Raw genomic sequence first — 20,297 nt, 5'->3', positions numbered from 1 at the left:
AAGGTTAATTATGGTTTTTTTATATTTATTTTTGTTTTCAATTAATACATTAAACATAAAATAAAGATAAAAATCCCTATTTAGGCTATAATAATTTTCCAAATAAATTTTATTTCCCAGCATTATTATAAACAAATAATAAGATAGAAAATCAGTATGTAGTGCAAAGATTCTGGAACAAGTATATGAAGACCTTCTAGTTGATCACACCCATATCCCAACCCAAACAAGGCTGGCATATTCCAGAAGCTCGCGGAAGAAGGATAAATAGTGTTTTTAACTCCGCGGGAATTACAAAGACGCAAGATCCTCATGATAAAACCCAAGATTCCAATCCAACGTCTCGTCGCGCCGGCCTGGTAGATAATGCTACAGCCAACAGAGCTTTGGGGCACAATCTTATTGGCATTTAATTTAAATATGATAATAGTCGAATGTTAGGTCACTTATTCACCTAATGAAGATATCAGATCACATATCTCATATTGCACTTTTGCTGACGTTTTGTATCAGCAAACGATGACAAATGTTCGGAAAAACTCCTATAAACTTCACAAACCTACCATCATTAAAACATACTTTAAACTATGAAATCACAAGACTTTTCGATTATGGTTCAGTATTGATTTAATTCTACACCCTTCTTCTATTTATATTCCTGCATTGATGAAAAGATAACCTGGTTCACATTCATTGATATAGGGATCATTTCTCGTTTGTATAACATATTAACTTCCTAGGTGTATTATAACAAGGTTTCATTATGGAATCAAGCTGTATTTAAGAATTTGATGTCAATTGATATTATATAAAAATCACTAAAAAAGTATTTGTGAAAAAATATTGACTTAAATAAATAGAAGAAACCTTAAGTTCTTCTGTTAATAATATTAATAGTCTTAGTGAAGATATGTAGAAATCAGTTAAAAGCATTTGCAATTGTTGATTTACACCATAAATACATTAACATATGTTTTATGTATAGGAAAGAAGTTTTAGCATTGTTAGTTAAAGTAGTTAAACTTAGTTAGAAAGTCCCTGAAACTAACAAAGAAATCTTAGGAACCATCAATGCACTTGGTGAAATATTGTTTTTACCTACTAAAGAAATATAAACTTCACAGAGGAGAGTAGTTAAACTTAGTTAGAAAGTCCCTGAAACTAACAAAGAAATCTTAGGAACCACCAATGCACTTGGTGAAACATTGTTTTTACCTACTAAAGAAACTATGAGATCGCCTTCACTATTTTCATTTTCTACCTAGTTTTACATATACTGGAAACCTGATGACTAGATAAATAAAAACGCTCAACAATAAATTATGATTTCATTGCCAATTTATAGAGCAATCACATTTATTTATTATTAATTATTAGAATAAACGTACGTTTTAGTTGTTACTTTTTCTATCAAGAATATTGTTTTTATTACAAGCAACAAAGGTCATACCATTTTCATTTTTTGTTATCAGTAATAACACATTATTTACAAAACATTTTAAATAATTATTATTGCTCTAAAAATTGTAGGACATTAAGGATTTTCCGTTGCATTTTGGTTGATATGAAGAAGCAAACTTTATTCCAAACCTACTATTATGCCTTAAGAAATGGTTTTCGTCAGTATACTACAATGGTCGTATTCAAATATTTGTATGACCATTTAACAGAATGAAATCAGAACTGTGCTCCTAAAAATAAAATTAATTATTTTTTACAAAATGTATTTAGCTTTAAAGATTTAACAATGCGAGACCATTACTTCCGTATCATAAAAACTAATTAGTGATCGTTAATATTTAAACTGAAACATCACTTTTTTAACTATTGCCTCCATAGTTTAATATTTTTCCATAAGTTAATAACAATCATACTCATTGTTAGAATTTAGCTTTCACCGACACTGTTTAATTTTAGGTGAAACTAGATTCTTAAGCTTAGTAAGTAATTTAAATAACGTACTTAAATAGTTTTAATGCATTAGCATTTAAACAGTTTAATTTGAAACAAACTAAATGTATGCAGTCACATGTAAAGATTAAATATCCCGAAATGAATAACTAAACTTATAGTACTGGTATTTGTATACACCTTACCGTTTCCTCCTAAAATATGTATGTGGTGAATATGAAAAGTCTTTAATGAATATGCAGTGTAGGTAATAATGTTTCAACAAAGTTAATACTATGCATTTTTTAACACAATCTCTTCACAAATACCAGGGATGTTTTAATTAGCGGTAACCTAGGCAACTCGATGTCAACAGCACTTTTGGTGGCGACAGATTGAATTAATCCAATTGAGAGTGCTTTTAATTATTCGAAACCAATTATACCGACCTTTTCATGAAGTTTTCCTCTAATTAGGCAACTCGTCTGCCCGGGCTGTGCGGATGATTCTCAGAAATTGTTAAAAAAATCCAGCCTTATTTCGTCCACAAACAGTCTATTTCTGACCTTTCTAATGGGAGGACTGCTAAGCGCTATAAATGCTCGGAATAGAGACATGGTTAGTGTAACTCGTACACATTAACCACATATTATCACTCCCATTTGGGACCACCCGCCGCGTACAAGAGGGTTGGTACTTAAGATCACAAATGTTCGTACAATAATTTATTTCACTGGGTTGGGTAATACTAATGCATTTATCTTTAAAAAGGTATAAACTCTCTCGCAGCACATTTAGAAACAATTCAATGTTCAGATCAAAAATCGTTCTCCATAAAAAGGATCTCAGAACCGAAGGCAGATAGTTATTTTAACCTCTTTTATCTCGACTTCATTTAAAGGAATATCTTCTTTTACATACTAGAGTTCCGAGTTTTATGAGGACTCTTCTGGGTTAACTATTATATCTCTTATATCAAAAATTGTAATCTTGATCACATGGAAGATTATATTTCGTATTCTGCTTCTCCCATCCTTAAATACTTGTACCGCTCTAATTGTTGTCAAGTCTTAGCGACGCCTCACATCTTCCTCGTGTTCCTATATGTGTTTCATAGGGCATAATCGTTCTTTGTAACTGATGAACGCTATTTTCCCTTGCAACCAAATACTCCGGAAAGTTAAGGAATAACCCCCCATAACGACAAGGAACTCAGTTCAGCTTCTGGCGAGCATTCTGTTCACAAAAGAGTTTTCTCTATCCTGCTATATACTGCTGTATATTTTTGCCTATATCATTTTGGCCGTAGTGCAAATGATCATATAACATACAGAACAACGCAATACATGAGAAAACTGAGAAGCTTCAAATGTGTTCATGATAGGACAAGTAATGGTTCCCACCATCATGACCACGAACCGTCAGAAATATTATACCAGATCATGGGTTTGCAATTAGTTTGGGATACGCTATCGCCATCAATGCCTCAATATTTTGCTAACTAACCAGGTATGGTTCACATGACCATTATTTGCTAAGAGAAACATTCTGGTATTTTTAAGTTTCATGAAACAAATCAAACAGGCAGTAAATTTTAAAATTACTTGGCGAAACATCCAATATGCCACAACAAGAGTCCTCGAGGTAATGAAAAAGAACTACTCATAGGCTTTGAATGAGTTGTGGCTTCCTATCCTACCCAATATTCATTATCTTCTTTATCAATTCCTCCAACCACAGTTTAAAGAAACTATTGAATAACCGTGTATAACGCTGAATATAAGAGATTTTTGTGTTTAGACCTTTCTTGACCTTTCTTGTTTGCTGATGAGAAGGATTATTGCCCTGAATCAATGGGTTACGCACGCTCAAGAGAAACTGAGAAATAAACCGAGCTTGCTACTTTTGATACCTACTTTATCTTCGGAGCTACTCATGCTATACCATTGCCTAATCTGAAAACGGACTTTTTCATATCTGTGAACATAAGAATACTCCTAAGTTACGCTGTGATGTTGTAGGGCTCCCTGGGTGATTGTTATGCAATCCAGATATTCATATTTCGACCATAACAAGGTAATAATAAATTATTATAGTGTGAATCGGTTTCACTTTCAATCTTCTCTTTATGATATTGAGATTGTGTGGACGTATCCAGGTCCTTGAGGATCTATAATGTGACATCTTGAGCCACCTCATTAAAATATGCGTCACTCTGCTATTAATGCTTTGTCCCACATAGACATTTTTAATGGTAAAATGGCTCAATTTACTTAATACAAACAACTATTTCATTTATGCAAGTTTGCCGTTTACAATAAAGATATATATTAATTTTGTTGTATTATACAATGCTTTTGTACAAGATTGTTAATTTTATTTAACTTTGTTGTTTTAATATTGTATAGATTTCTTTACACACAATCTTTACTGTAGCTATTAAATAATAATTAACAATTTATATCATTCAAAGAGCTGCACGATTGTCTGCAGTACGTACACTGATAGAGTAAATTCAGAAATGGTATTATTTCAGATAGATTCTGTTATATTATCCTAGATTTAGAGTAAATCTAGCAGCATAGATTGTTAAATTGTTATGCTGCATAAGTAGATTCTGCAAAAATTGTATCATTAATTAAATTAAAAATTCCATGTAAATTATTTTTGATCTTACAGACTATTAAAGTTTAGAATTGTGTTAACACTTTCGTTAGTATAAAAAGTAAATCATAAATATCTTATTAAAAAAGATTTTCATTTGCTAACTTACGCTTTAAGTTTAATTATGTAATTTAATAAAAGTAGTGTAAATAATTACTATTTAGATGTATAACTAATGATTAAAGAAAATGTGAAAGAGAACAAGTTGCAAGTTGGTTACTCCTCTCTGACAAACACAATTTTATGACTGAGTTTTAGCAAAGCTCACTCGTGAGGCTGTCCGTCCAGGCAGTATCTCTAAAACTAACTGACTAATAAACTTTGCATGAAGCTTCATTTATATATTATTAACACTGTGTTCGATTACGGTGGAATTAAATTACCACGTGAAATATATTTAAAAAGTATTATATATTTGGAAACTGTAATTTCACACCGCTTCGTATATTATGGATGTACAGCGTTATACAAGAGTTTCCTTCCTTTCACTAACCACTGGCCAACCGCCAACTTTGCGACCCTCCACCCCACCCGCGCCGCCGCGCCGCTCTGATTACGTTTTACACGATAAAGTCATTTGTTTGGTGGATTTCTTATATCTGTGGATATATTAATAGTATAACATGTAAAATTAAATATTTGATTTTTCTACTTACCTTAGTGTCTTAAAGTATATGGTACTGAATTCATATGTTCTTAAATTTTTTACCTCAAATTAGGTATAATACAAAAATTCGGTCTGCAATTCATGACAAATGTTATAAATAAAGTTTCTGAATACTTTCGATAGCGTGCTATCTGTATCTTTCAAAAATATGTCACATACTTTTTCTATACAGATTCACTATCTACAGTTTCCAACTATCGTCATTTTTCTAGACGATGACCCTGAGGATATATTCAAAAAGTAAGCTCATTGACTGAGAAGCCAAGCAAATTAATCTCAGAACTGGTTTGGACAATTAAACTCGACACTCTATATTGAGTGGCAACGTGACGTTTGCAATAAAGAATCAAATAAATCGATATAAAGGAGTGTTTAAGGACCCGACAGAACGCAACGAAAGAGCTATAGCATACCATCTAGACGGACAGACCCCGTCTGCTCCAAAATCAGTAGGCGTTTTTCTTGTATAAAGAGTAGATTATGTGACATCACGTTAAAGTCTATAACACCTTCCTATCGTACGGATGGTAAGGTGAACAGACGGACGGATTTCTCTTTAACTTTTTGACCCTAAAGTCCTAGAGACCAACGAGAGACAGAGACAAGAATTCAAGAACGCCCAATCCGGTCTTTAATAAACTACACGTTACAACTAATATTACCTGTCAATGTAATAACATCACCTACTTACTTGTCACTTTCTCTGTTGTTAATTATGCCATATGTAGTAATTTTTTATTTATTCATTAATCATTGCATCAACTCATTAAGAACAGGTTTCATAATATATATTTATTAAAACTATGATATTTTAAATTAAATAGGTTTATGTTAGTTTGGATGCAGTCCTTCCTCCACCCCTATCTGCCCTCTCCACATTTGAAGGGGGTGCAATCGGTTTTTTAGGAGAAACATTTTTGTAAATAAAATTTGTACCACCGCCCTTTAAGAAATCATTTCTTAGTGTTTTGATAATTTCACTGGTAGGAGTTTGAAGTAGTATTCTTAGGCATTATACCGGGTGAGTTTTTTAAAGTGATCCAATAGCTAACTTTTTAAGTACACGACTTAGCACCACACTTTAAATTTGGAACTTGCTCAATTTTAAGTTTCACTCAGGAATACACTTTCAAATTTTTTGAACATGGTAGCCATTTTCCAATATGGTGGCCAACTTTAAAATCTGTTATGGAACACCCTGTATTTTATGTTGTTTTTAGATTCTACTCTAAAAATAAGACATCTTTGCTATTGAGAGTTTTTAAATATCTCTAATGGTTCAGGAGCTACGTGGACTGGAAGTTTTCATCCTCAGTGGCATGAACTCTTGAAGCACGTTTAATCAATGTTAGTTTTATGTGTTGTTAGTGTTTTGTTATGTGTGTAGTTTGTATTTGTTTTGATATTAGACATATTTTACGCTGAGCATTAATTATTTTGCTTTGATATTCATTTAACTTTTCGAGTAAATGTTTAGTAAAAAAGATTTCAGACTTAGATAGATCGCAGTTAAACAAACACATTTAAAGAATACATACTTTATTGAACACATTTAAAAATTATATAAAAAAATATTATTGTAATAACAATGCCAAAGGACCAGTTCTAATATCTTAGTAACTTTACAAGTTCAAATCAAATATCCGATTGTTTAACTGCGATTGCGCTCTACTTCTTATGTCTTTAGGAAAGTCTTCTTAAGGGGTATGATTTTAAACCGCAAAAAATATCTTCTCAGCCAAATTCGATACGACCACAATACTATTGATATAAATCCATTCAAATAATCCTGATATTTGGCTATATGTGTTACCTTTACGCTCAAGTTAACTCTATGAACGATAAAGATACTATAAAGTATATTCTAATCATTCAGGGATAGTGTAAAGTTAACAGTAATTTAATCAATTGAGTCCTCTCAACTCACGGTATTGTCTACATTAGTAATGACATCCATCTAGCTATGGCTTCAATTGTTACCCTCTCTATATTTCACATAAATTATCAGGGTAACTGAATCCGCGTGTGAAACCTAATCATACAAAAAAATCATTTGGTCGGATAATTTAACTCCGTCATGACATTTAACCCACATAAAACGGTATTCAACATAAATATACATTTAAGCTCTAAAGGGATACTTTTTTAATCCAAAACGACATTCAATGGTTTCTTGCGTAATGCTTTTTTTCCATCTATGATAAGAACTAACTAACATAAACAATAATTGTTTACAAATATTTAAAACCAATTAGTATCCATCTCAATATTTTATGCCTTTTGGATAGCTAAGGCAGATATTGAAGTCAGATGTTTCTACTAATTCGTCATTTAACTCCTGAAATAACTTCCATAATGCCAACCCAGTCATTAACATTAATTAGCATGAAATAATTGTGTTCAAAAGTAAGTGTTAACTCTGCAGTTCCTGTAACCGACTAATAAATACGCCTGGCACGCCATATAACTCCTTGCTGACAAGTTGCAGGATTGGGTAAACTGGTAACAAAGTTAATTTAAATAAGATGCATAAGATTTGCTCAAAATATGTTAAAATTTTTACAACATAAAAAAACATTCATTTACATTTGTAATCAATTTTGGGGTTTATTATTGTTTATAGAGAAAATTATAGAAAAACATCAACGGTGTGCTTTTTTGTGTACATATAGAAAATATGAAAAATACTTGTGTTGATGATAAATCTAAAGCTAAAGGTAAATTTCCAAATGTATAAAAAATTAAAATTGTTTGCTTTATTGTATTGTCTTGCGTAACTAATCCGTACTATTACTCGTTTTAAGAAAAACCCACAACAATTTTACACTGAAAATTTTACAATAAACCTACCTTTCCGAGAGGTGTATTAATTTCAGAATGTGTTTTTTTATCCGAAGCTCTTTAGTCCGTAACTGTTTACCACATGTTTCAGGTCATGCCCGATTTGGATTTGAAACCGTGTCTTTATCATGATAAACTGAGTGCCTACCGTTCAATTACTAGAGACGGTCCTCGAAAATCATGTATGCTATAGCTTTGTCATCCTTAATTGCATAGAACTTTATATTACTTTATTTTCTCCTTATCCCAAAATATTTTAAAAGTACGAAATTTTATTGGAACACCAATCGGTTTTAACCTCGATTCAGTTATCCATCTCATCCACGATTGGTTTCGACCTTACTGGGAGGTATAATATAAGTATACGTGAGCCCCAAAGATAATGAAAAACCCAAATCAGCATTGAGTTACACTATCGCTTTACAATCAGTAATTGATACAAGATTATATTTTATTTTATTTGAGCTGAGTTTAGATTGATTCATTTGCTGCACTTTCTACAACAAATTATGAAAATGTAACAACACTCACTGTAAAACTGGCACTGAACCTTGAGCAATTATATACCATCTAATTTACATAATAATTTCATAAAAATAAATTAAATAAATTTAAAAGGTATAAAAAAAAAAAGTAAAAAAAAAAAAAAGTAAAGAATGTCTTATTTTACCAGGCGAAGTTAGGGCTAAGAAGCCCTCTCTAACACTTAACCTGGGGACTATATGTTATTAAATGAATCTTTTAAAATTAAAAATAATAAATAGGAAAGCGAAGATGAAATTTAAACGCAATTTCAATAATTTATATTTTACTCAGTAAATTTCTATTTAAAACAGACGATTATTGATATCCACTGACGAGCCATACGGAAACTTGTAATAGCCTTATGTTCAAGGAGGATAGAAATTGACACTTAACATGAAGGTTCTGCGCATCCTAAAACATTTTCATATGTGTTGATATTTAAGTTCTGAAGCAAACACCACAGTTATTAAAAATGTATCTATTGTGGTCTTTTTGTATTTATGGTTTATTCTATAACAGATTAAATAAATGAGACAATAAAAATGGTGTAAATTATTCATTATTCTGTCCCTATTGCAGGCATAGAAAAGAAATCATTTTAGTAAAATAATTTTATATGTATACATTTTGTCTATTTGAGATTTGGTAAAATTAATTACAATATTCTTTTTATAATTCAAAACAATATTTTATTTTAAACAATTATGATAAAGTTATGTATTTCATTTGTTATTAATTTGATTATGAACTAATTTAATTTTCTGTTTAGAGTACGTTACGTTAATGAAAACTCATAATTATTACTAAATTAATTACTGTTTTTACCTCCATTTTCCTCAACAAATTTAAATGATGGTTCGTCATTTAATAATCTACCTACTCAAGAGTCAAAATAAGGATGTTAACTATCATTGATATTCTGTACTTAGTTGGAGCGCTACAGGTATATTATTTTATTACCACAAATATAACTCTTGATTTTTAATGACATTCACAGCTGCAGCATTCTAATAATCATAAGTTATAGCTGAATAAATTTATATGGTAATATTTCCAAGTACTCATGTATTTATGGTTACAATGAATTAAAGTCTATTCATTGCATTTTACTCTTTACTACTGCTCCCCAAGAAAAATCTTTTGGGCGCTAAAACGTTCTTAAATAATTTTATGCAACAGCTTACTGGATAATACATATTTTGAGTAAATGTGCAAACAATGCTAGTTTCTCTACCAAAAACAAGATAAGAAACTAATTAAGATATTAATAAAACATGATTTTAAGTAACAAACAATCCAATGTCATAATTAATGCGCGTTATAATTTGCAAACGCTGTGAGAAATGCAAGAACTAAAAAATACATTTCATATAGAATAAACGTAACCTTTGCTTAAATTTAAATATTTGAGTCAACGGTATGTAAACTCTTTATACTACAGCACTAATTACTGAATTACATCGCATTAATTTAGTTTCTTTAACTTACGTATCTTACAGAAGTGAAATAGTTACTGAGTGGCTATTATGCATATTAATGTCGTACTAAACTGGTCACTATTTTATAAATAACCTTTGTGTTGGCTGACTTGATATCGATAATTTAGTAAAAAACGTGTTTCGAAATTCGTTTAAATTTCGTCTAGTAGGATCCTTCATCAAATTAGAACTGATATTGAAGGTTCCTAAACGTTTAGAATGGTTTTACACTTTTATATTCCAATTAGAGATACAAAAATGTTTCTGTGAGTTATTTTTATGTCAACAAACCATACCCCGCATAATTTTGCTGAAAAACTTTGAATTTTGTTGTCTAACGGTAATGTTTCCTCACCTTCCATAAACTTTTTAACAAAGTCAAAACAGTTTACAAATTCTACGTTAAAACTGTAACCTTAATTTGTTTGTATGTATATCATGTCAGCGGTAAATTAAAAATTAAGAAATGAATTTGATTATATTGTCTCACCTGAAAGTAAGAGTAGTGAGCGGCCTATAGCTCTTGTGACTGTTCTGGTCGCCCATAGGAGTACCCCAGAAATCGTCGAGGAACACGTGGTGGAGAGGGGTGGTGCCGAGAACATCGTGGTTGTGTCTGATAGCCGGGATATCGTCGTGGACCAAATCGCCGTGGAGGGAATTGAGGTAGCATAGTATTGCACACGCGGAGACGGCACCGTATACACGCACCCGCACCCGCGTCACGCGGCCTGGGTGGCGCACTGCACTCATGATACTGCCGGGGCCGACTGCCACTCAGCGTCACGACGCGGCACGTCACGGCACCCTTGCCGCTACCTCGCGCAGACGCTTCCCCGCTAACGATCAGCCACCACCCGCTCAGTTAAGCGGGTCAGGATAAACTTTCTAAGAAATATATATATTTAATTAAAAAAAAAAAACTATTTGCAATGTTTATTTTTTATCTTACAATATGTAGAGCTGTACTTTATCAGACTGCATGGTGTTATATGGTACTGTTAGGTCTGAACTCTATAGGGCACCTAGGAATTCCTGCGTCATTACAATATCCCTATCACAATATTTCAACGTCTGCTTGATATACAATTTTTATGTAGAAACCAATAACTAATAGATAATTTGTAACAAAGTGTTAAATGTTTGTGACTATTTACCACGCTAACGATTACATTTGATGGCAAAATAGCATAACAGTTCCAAAGGGTTTGAAAATTTTAGGCTTTCTAAAACTTTAATATTAATTTTCATGAAAGTCAACGTAATCAATATTTTAAACCACATATACTTAGTGCTTGAGAAAAAAGGCAATAATTAATATATTAAACTTTGTAAGAAAATAAGAAAATGTGTGAATACTTTTCGGTCACACTTAAATATAACACAAATTTCTTATAATTGAATTTAGCAGTAATTTTTCTTGTTATTTCATAACATGTTCTTAATAATTCTGGCTGTACACCTTTCGTTTTTAGGAACATCGTGCATGTAACTTAAATCTTTATTATTTTGTTCCATTTTATTATAGTTTAATATCATAATTTAGAAAGAAATGTCCTTTAAACAAGTAATAATATGTTTCATTAAACTCTCTACTAAATAGTTTCTAATAATGTAAATAGCAATGTGAAATTTGAGCCGGGGCTCAGTTTGGATATTTTTGTCTATTATTTTTCCCACCTCGGCCACTTTTGTTAGTCGGTGGGGGAGTGATTCCGTCACCGTATTGATTATTTTCTGCCTGGATGGACTGATTGGTCGAGGTCAGGTGGTTGACCTTGAATGATTACCGACCAGCTGATTACCGGCAGCAGCTACTGATTGGAGCGGTCGGACACGTTCGGCAGAGGCGACGTGAATCTCGTGCTGTCTACTGGTCGTCCTGATGCCCATGGCTGGCTAGGTCTCCAACTTTCGGCAGGTAATTGTTTTTTTCTTTTTGTCTCTCTTAACTTAGTTGGTGGTTTTTCTCTCCCACGCAGACATGTATTTTCGTTGTTCAGTTAAAAGTAGTTTATTTATTATTTTGTAAATTGTGTACCTTGTGTACGTTTTCTTGTCGCAAAGTGTTCTATCCTGTAATTTCGTTACTTTCTAAATTGTTATTTTATTTAACTATGCCAGTTAAATTTATTATATTTTGCGCTAGTGCTTTCTATTGATCCGTTCGGTGAACGGAAATTATTTATTTAGTAATGACTTTGTCTTTTTTTAGTGTTAGCGAGACGGTACAGACTTTGCAAATTTTGTTTCCTCGTGTTTTGTGTTGCGTGCAAAAATTGAGTGGCAACATTCATGATTTCTATTTTATTATTTAATTAATAATTGTTTAATAATTATTAATTTATATTATATTATTAATAATTGTTTAATTAATGGCTTTATAGTAGCGTGAACGGCTTAGTTTTGAATTATAATTTAATTATTGTTATTTGGGAAATAATGTACTGTTATTATTTGTAAATTATATAATTTACATTACAATTAATATTACAGAATAAATAAAATACAGTGAATTATTTTTACAAGTAAATTTTACCAAGCTGAATAATTTAGTATGGCTGTTCTAGCATATAGGCCAAAGTATGTAATATTTAATATTGTCACCAAGTAGTGTATCTTATAATACTTTGTGTCTTGAGTTATTTTTGGGAAATAGTCTTTTGATACTTAAAAGGTACTGTTAGTACAGATGGTTATTTTTAATTGTTAAATTTAAATATTTTATATATACTTTGTGCCAAACATAATTAAATTTTTTATTATTTCTCGGGTTATAGTAAATTTTTTCTGAATATCTACTGGTTATGTTGGGATTCAATAGGGTCCCCGTGAGTGCCGTCAACATGACCGGTGCGGCGACAAAATCGGCTTTAAATATTTTTTTTTAATTTTTTGGCTACAAACTTGAAACAAAATTACTTTTTAAAAAATAGTGGGCCTAGAAATTCTACAACCTTTTCCCTCCCCTCAGTTCATAATAATTAACAGTTCAAAATTTATATTTACTACATGCCGTACCTGAAACTATGTTATTTATATGTCAAATTTCTATTTATTATGTTTTGTCAATATTGGAATCCTATTTATTTTTGTTATTTAGTTTGTAAGTTACTCGGTGCACCGTGGTGCTGCAGTTTAAATATTTAATTTACTTCGTTGGCGAGGGGATTTATTTTATTGTATTTTTGTGTAAAAATGTTTGCCACCTAATTAATTATATTATGTACTGGAAATTTTGTCTCTCTTCCCATTAGTGGCATGTGGTTGTTTTTTTATGCTTTGCTCCGAGTTTGGGAGGGGCGCGCTTCCGAGACCTCCTGTTGCGGTTGAGGAGATTTCCGGTGAAGTCTAGTTTCGCTAACTCGGGACAAATTACAATCTTTTAATTTGAAGATTTATTACTTGTGGTTTGCTATAAGAAAATGTATGGAAGGGTTTATTTCTTAGGTAAAAACACAAATTTTGAAAGAATCGAATCTGAAATTATATTCAATGAGACGGTTTTCTTATTTTGAACACCAACATTCTTCTGAGTATTCTATATATTTTTATGTTAGGGTAAATAATGAACTCAAAAATATCTCAAATAACTTTACAAGTTCAATTTTATTAATATTGTTATTGATGAATATTTAGCATTCTTTTATAATTGGATTTTACCAAGTATTGAGTTATTTCGTTTATTAAATAAGCAATACAAATTTCTTACAAGTTATGCATCGTCTTTGCTTTTCTGATTTCCAAGCAATAATGGCCATTTTCTTCTTAGTGATTTTAAATGAATTCTTTCAAATTAAATAAATAATATTCTGTTGTGATAAAACTTTATGCTTATGTTAAGCATAATTCTTTTTAAGTTGTTTATTTTAAATAAATGAATTGGGTTACGATTCTGTTAAAATTTAACGTTAAATTGGTCAGGGTATGATCTAATTGACGTGGTAGTTGAAGAATTTTGATGCAGCGTTTCGTTAAATAAAATCACAATAATAACACAAAAGTTGAGAAAAGTGCATTTGATATGAGGGAATTAATTCATGAAAACAAAAAATGCATTAACGGATATTACAACCAATATAGTTAATGAGGGTTTTCTATTACTTAAAAATCACATTGTTACATTTTTCAAAACGTAAGCAGTTATAACAGTATTAGTTCAAATACACCTATTAGTGGATGTGTTTGGAATTGAAGCCAATACAGGAAGTGGTTAGACTAGAAGAAAGTGAACAGCTATTTAATTAAGGAATGAGTATCTATAGCTGAGAACTTGTAGAGGCACTTAACCATGTTAATCATGATTTCTGTAATAGTGATAGTGAATACACATATGTCAATTGGAGTGTCGTCATAGTAACACATTTTTATAAATCAATATTCAAATTAAATTATCATTGTTGTAAATTTGCAATGGCTGGCGATTGATATCTAATATATTATTTCTGATTGTACACGTATCACAGTAAAATTCAGTGACTGACTGAAGCCACCATGATGAGACTTCGAATTTTTATCCACTGAATGACATCGTATATTTCAACAATATGTCTTTTTGACTAATAACTAAAACATGTACATAAAATAAACCTTTTCAGTGGTTTTTCATATTCACGAATATGTTTTTGTTTTATTCTGTTCAATGAGTCATTAGTGATATTAGATAAAATACTACTTATAATCCCTATGCGAAGATGAACAGGATGATTAATAAGCTTAGTTAAAAATTTCAAACGGATGGTTCACAGTTAGCATAGAGAGGCTAAATGCCCAACGTTCACGGCATGCAACCAACGGTTTCGCTGATAAGTTACATGCGATAATGTTAATTGCAGGAGCTTATCAGGTGATTGCCTACCACAATGTAGGACCCAAGTTATTTAGAGCTTCCCTTGTCGCTTACCACGCTTTTACAACTGTCCTGGAACGTAACGCAAATCTAATCTTTTAACTCATGTGTAACAAATTAATTCCCAACACAAAATGATCACGGCCATTATAATTTGACTACATATTTTGAATGTTTCTACTTTCCCTCTTATTAGTATTTCTTGCCTATCATTCAGTATCGTCTATACATAAGATGATAATAAAAATCTATCCTCCTGTCAGTATTTATGATTACATTTAAACATATGAAACTCGGTCATTTTTTCTAGAACATTGATATTTATAAGCAATTTATAAGTTTCTGAAATCGTTATTATAAATGTGACCTCTGAAGTATGAACGTTTTAACTGACATTAGGTGTGATTCTATAACAGTGGAGGATGTAATGTTCATAGTATGAGTAATTTGCGAGATGTTTCCTTATATGATAGTGTATAGTTATGTTAGTACAAGACATAGTAATTACAATATTTTGTTTTGTACAGGTCTAGTGCAGAAAAGGCAATGTGGTGCTAATTCTAAATTCTGACCTAAAACCTGCCAAATTAAAGAACGTTCCATCTCACTTATACATATATTATTGTTATAGTTCTTAGTATTACCCTTTACGTAAATAAGTATTACTTAATTTCATTACTTTTGAATCTTCAATTAATATTGAAAAGTTTATAAATCTTAAAATATTCAAAGTATTAGTAAATCAATTAAAGTTGAACAGTTTCGATAGAACAGGCCACAAGTAAAATTCGTATGACTCCCACAAACTCATACGACAAATCCTTCTCTGGGTACTGACACAGTGACAATCTCTCACTTTCACAAATGGGAAAAGTTACATAGTCACTTAAAACTTTCCTTAAACCAAACTCTACTTCTGCTAAAATCTTCCACAAGTTTTTTCCATGAAGGTTATAACATACTGTATAAACACAACCGTTAGTCTTCATAAATTACGAATATTAACTGATAACTTTTTACTAATTCTATGTTTATGGGAAAAAACCTTCCCTAGTAACTAGTTATAAACCATCTACCATTACAAAATCAATATTAAAACAAAATTGAGTGCGTAATATTTTCAAATGTCAGGTGACTAAGTATAAAAACGAATATTGCTTTCCCACGTAATATATAATATAATATAATACGTATTATTATCAATATGAATATTTTTCTTTTAATTAAAAGACTCTAAAGAACGAAAATTATTTAAGTTAAGTATTATTATATTTACTGTTTTTCCCTCTTTTCTTGCATACTTTAACAATAATTTTCTCCTTGTTACCTAGTTTTTTATAACACAACAATAACATTTGAAATGAATAAAATCAGTCAAATTAAATTTAGCATTTTTTATATTTTACAACAGTGATTTTGCTAACCAATCATAAAAACAGCTTACATATTACATATTTGTTTCAATAATAAACTATTTTATTAGTAGACGATAATGATAGAAAGATACTGATTAACGTTGTAATTTAATTAGCTATGAGAATTGTCAATAATTTAATTCTGATTTAATTAAGACATTTTAACTATTAAGTATTGATGATTCAAAGATCTAGTTGAACTAACCGTGATCTTTCTTAATAAGTAAATTCGAAATTCAGATATATTTAAAAAACATGTTACCTAACACACATAAGTAGTTTTTAATTGCATTACTTTCTACTTATTTAACTGATTCTGGATGTACTCTCGTTCTTCCTAGAAATTTGCACTTTATATCTAACAAACAAAAAAACCAGGCTTTCTTATAACAAAATTGTCCATACCTAAAAGGTACGACTGCTTTAGATAGAGTATAATTCATATCTTATACTTGTTGCCTGTCATTAATATAGTAAAGAGTACGGATATAAGCATTAGTATTAATTTAGTACTCCGTATACATTTTCGGTGAAATGCGGATAGTATATAACACTTCGATTTTAACGCTATTTTTTATTAGATAGTTAGTTGTAGATCTTTAAAGTTTGGTTTATAAACTTTAGATCAGAATGAAAGTTGTGATCAATGTTAAAAACCTAAATGAAAATAACTTTAGTATTAAGTCTTCATCATAATTACCAAAAAAATCACGTTTTAAACCGTTCCTTTCTTATATTTAAGCACTAAAATTTGTTTGTGGTATTTTACGTTTAAAGCCACATCCATTAATATTCTTAATGCAACGGTACAATTATATATAAACTATTTTAATGGTAAAAAGTGTTTATTTCCCCCCAGTTTTCAATAAAGAAGTTCTTTGGCCCGAAACTTTTACATACAAAAACAAAAGGAGAGTTGTTAAACTTCTTAAATGCGCAAGAAAAAAAACTAGTTTAACAGGCATTCAAAAACAGTAATTACAACGTTATTGTTATTGGGTGGTGGAAGTCTATCTTTCAATAAAATAGTATAAGGCAATACTTACTGTCCTACAAACCACGTATACACTAAGTTATACAATGATAAACCCTGTCTGATTAATTATTTTTGGCCTTAATTAAGGGTGAAGTGAATACAGCTAAGACTTAGTGAATTACATACGAAGGGTGGGGTAATTGATATATGGCGCCCAGAAGCATGTAAATACCAAATTTTGGATACATTGGAGTACAAATATTTATTTTTTCCTTTTTGTGGAACGATTGGGAAAGGAACCGAAATTAATAGTTTTAGACCAAAAATTCTAGAAATATTTTTAGAATTTATATCCAATTAATTTAATTGACAATGTTTTATATTATGTTTAATATTATTTATTTTAAAACTAAGAAAGAGTATTTTATCATCAAAATACGATTTTATTTCACACTCTACAGTTTACAAGATGCAATTTTTATTTACTGACTGAGCAAGTATCTTCTGCTTGATATGTGTTACATTTAATAATGGATAATAAAACCCGTTTATTCTCGGTAAACTTTTCCATTTTTTTTATTTTTTTTCTTATTTAGCAAACTTGAGGTTTTTTCAGTCCACAATAGATTACAGAGTACATATTTCCATTGAATATACACTTTAATTAATGTGTACTTAATTTGTTATAATAACGATTAAACGTGTATAAGGAAAATATTTAATCTTGCTTTTTTTAAATTTGACTAGCCTTGATTTATCTTCATTGAAAACCTGTTTGAATAAGGTCTGCCATAACTTTGATAATGTTGTGCAATTTTGAGTTTACAGTCATATTTAAACTGTTTAAACATGATTGGTAGGACATCAAGATTGCGTTGGTAGTATACACCATTCATGGTTGAATAAGGTAGGCGAAATTTTAATATTTCATTTCTTTAGTGCTGAGTTAATTTATCTTGTTCTCTCTATATATTAGGTGTTATAAAAATATCTAATTAATTTACCATGATTTTTAATATTGATATTTAATCTATAAAATATCCTGCTCGTTATTACGTGTCTCAACATTACAACTAAAATAAACTCAACCATATCCCGCTTTAATTATATTATTTGCAATGAATTTATTAATCTGTATTAAATTTTCTATATTGCATTACAGTACTTGAAAACAAACCTGTAGCTGTAGTAATAAAGAGGATAGCTTTCTTACATAATGGTTTGTCGAGTCTCTGCGTAAATTACAAGCCAATAAAATAATTATATTCTATACTTTTAACTTAAACCTGTTCAATTTAATTAGCTATGAGAAACTTTATTTGGTACAAAATTAGTTACCCAGGTATTTTCAGACGAAATAAAAATTATGATATATGTGTACATGTATGGTGATCCCAGGAGTGCAATATAACAATACCGTTTGTCAACGTTTTTCTTACTTTGTCATTTTAGATAGAAGTACTAAATTTGAAATAAGAAATTTAAGATCCAAAATGAGCTATTTTTCATAAAGCTAGGCTGGGTACTCCTTGAGTACAATAAAAACCTCGGAAGTGAAATCAAATAAGGGCATTGGATAAAATCAATCATTTAATTCGTTTCAAATAAATACAAATTATTACAGTCAGGCTCAGGTACAACTTGACAATAAGATTTAATGTATTATAAGTGGTTAACGGAAGACATTATATTTTAAACAGTAAGCTCTGCTAAACAATTTTTTCTTTTGGCTTTTAATTAAAAGGTTAATATTGAATTAATCTTAAGTTGAAGGTAGAAGGTAGAATTTAATTCAAGCACTTCAATAAGGATTCAAATACTTTGAATAACTATAAGAGATTATAAAGAAGTAAAGAATTTGTAATATTACTTTAAATCATGAATTTTCCTTTATCTTACATTATAATAATTTAAGAGCACATTAATGTTTATGTATCAATTTAAATATATTAAGCTTTATTTCAAGAAATTAATATAAATTGAATGTATTACTTGTCAATTACACACATTTTAAATTACAAATTACTAGTTAGTTTAGTTATAAAAATATCAGTTTTAAACTATAGAATTTTAAATATTTACAATAATGATGAATTTTAAATATTATGTTAGATGATTTACAACTAATTTTACATTCTTGAATCACACTTTACTGTACTGTTTGGGCCGTCGAGACACCTACTATATGAGGAAATTCCAAATTCCTTACTCTCCAAAAGTCTGGACCCTCTGGTAGGCTCATAGACTACGCCTCTCCCAGCAGAACCAGCGTATCCTCATTGGAGGTTGATATAATTCATAAATAGTAGTAAAATGCAAGAAGATATGTTTGGAGGTAACTGCGACAGGTGGCGCTGTTCCAATCATTTTATATGGGTTTGTTAGAATCATGTGTGTGGAGGATAGTTTACATGAGTCTGCAAAAGTTGATAGTTTCAGTGTTGAAGATATTTGAATGTCTTGAGATATCAGTATTGAAGGTATATGGGATGTGCATAATGATAAAGTCTACGTTACTCTGGAGAGTTCTAGGAATGGTAAGATGAGATAGCCTACCGCGTGATAGTCTGCAGTCGTTGGGCCGAAAAGTTATGCTAAAGTAAAGATTGTGGTATTAATTAAAGGAATATCTTAGACATGTTATATGTCTGTGACCTTTGCCATGACTGCATTAAAATTCGTAAAACTGAACGTGAACGTGGTTATATTCTGACACGTCTGCTCTCCTGGGTGCAGTTATTTACTTACATCGTATAGTTAAAACTAAATTAGCTGAAATAGTATTGATATAGTCAACTGAATTTATTCTTGCTAACCAAAATATGCCCTTGGAATATCGTAACTAACCTTAAGGTTAACTTTGATATCCCAGTGATGTTTATATTGTTGTTATCGTTATATTTTATTTGGTGATATAATAAAATCGAAGTTTATAATTTAATTAAATATTTTTAGTTTTATAAGCATTTTAAAATACTAAACAAGATTATAA

At 30.5% G+C, this 20,297-nt stretch overlaps 1 protein-coding gene across 1 annotated transcript in view; it reads right to left on the bottom strand.

The window, feature by feature from the left end:
• Positions 1-10,822, bottom strand: part of LOC124369241 (protein O-mannosyl-transferase TMTC1-like) — a 172,710-nt gene extending 161,888 nt beyond the window's left edge. The window contains exon 1 of the mRNA XM_046827129.1: positions 10,556-10,822. Coding sequence (XP_046683085.1) covers positions 10,556-10,818 — 263 coding nt within the window. The 5' untranslated portion in view covers positions 10,819-10,822. The remainder of the gene's footprint in view (positions 1-10,555) is intronic.
• Between the last annotated feature and the right edge of the window lie 9,475 nt (positions 10,823-20,297).

The sequence above is a fragment of the Homalodisca vitripennis genome, chromosome X, assembly GCF_021130785.1.
Source record: "Homalodisca vitripennis isolate AUS2020 chromosome X, UT_GWSS_2.1, whole genome shotgun sequence".
NCBI lineage: Eukaryota > Metazoa > Arthropoda > Insecta > Hemiptera > Cicadellidae > Homalodisca > Homalodisca vitripennis.
The sequence above is the reverse complement of the archived record's forward strand: the minus strand, read 5'-3'. Positions and strand labels throughout refer to the sequence as shown.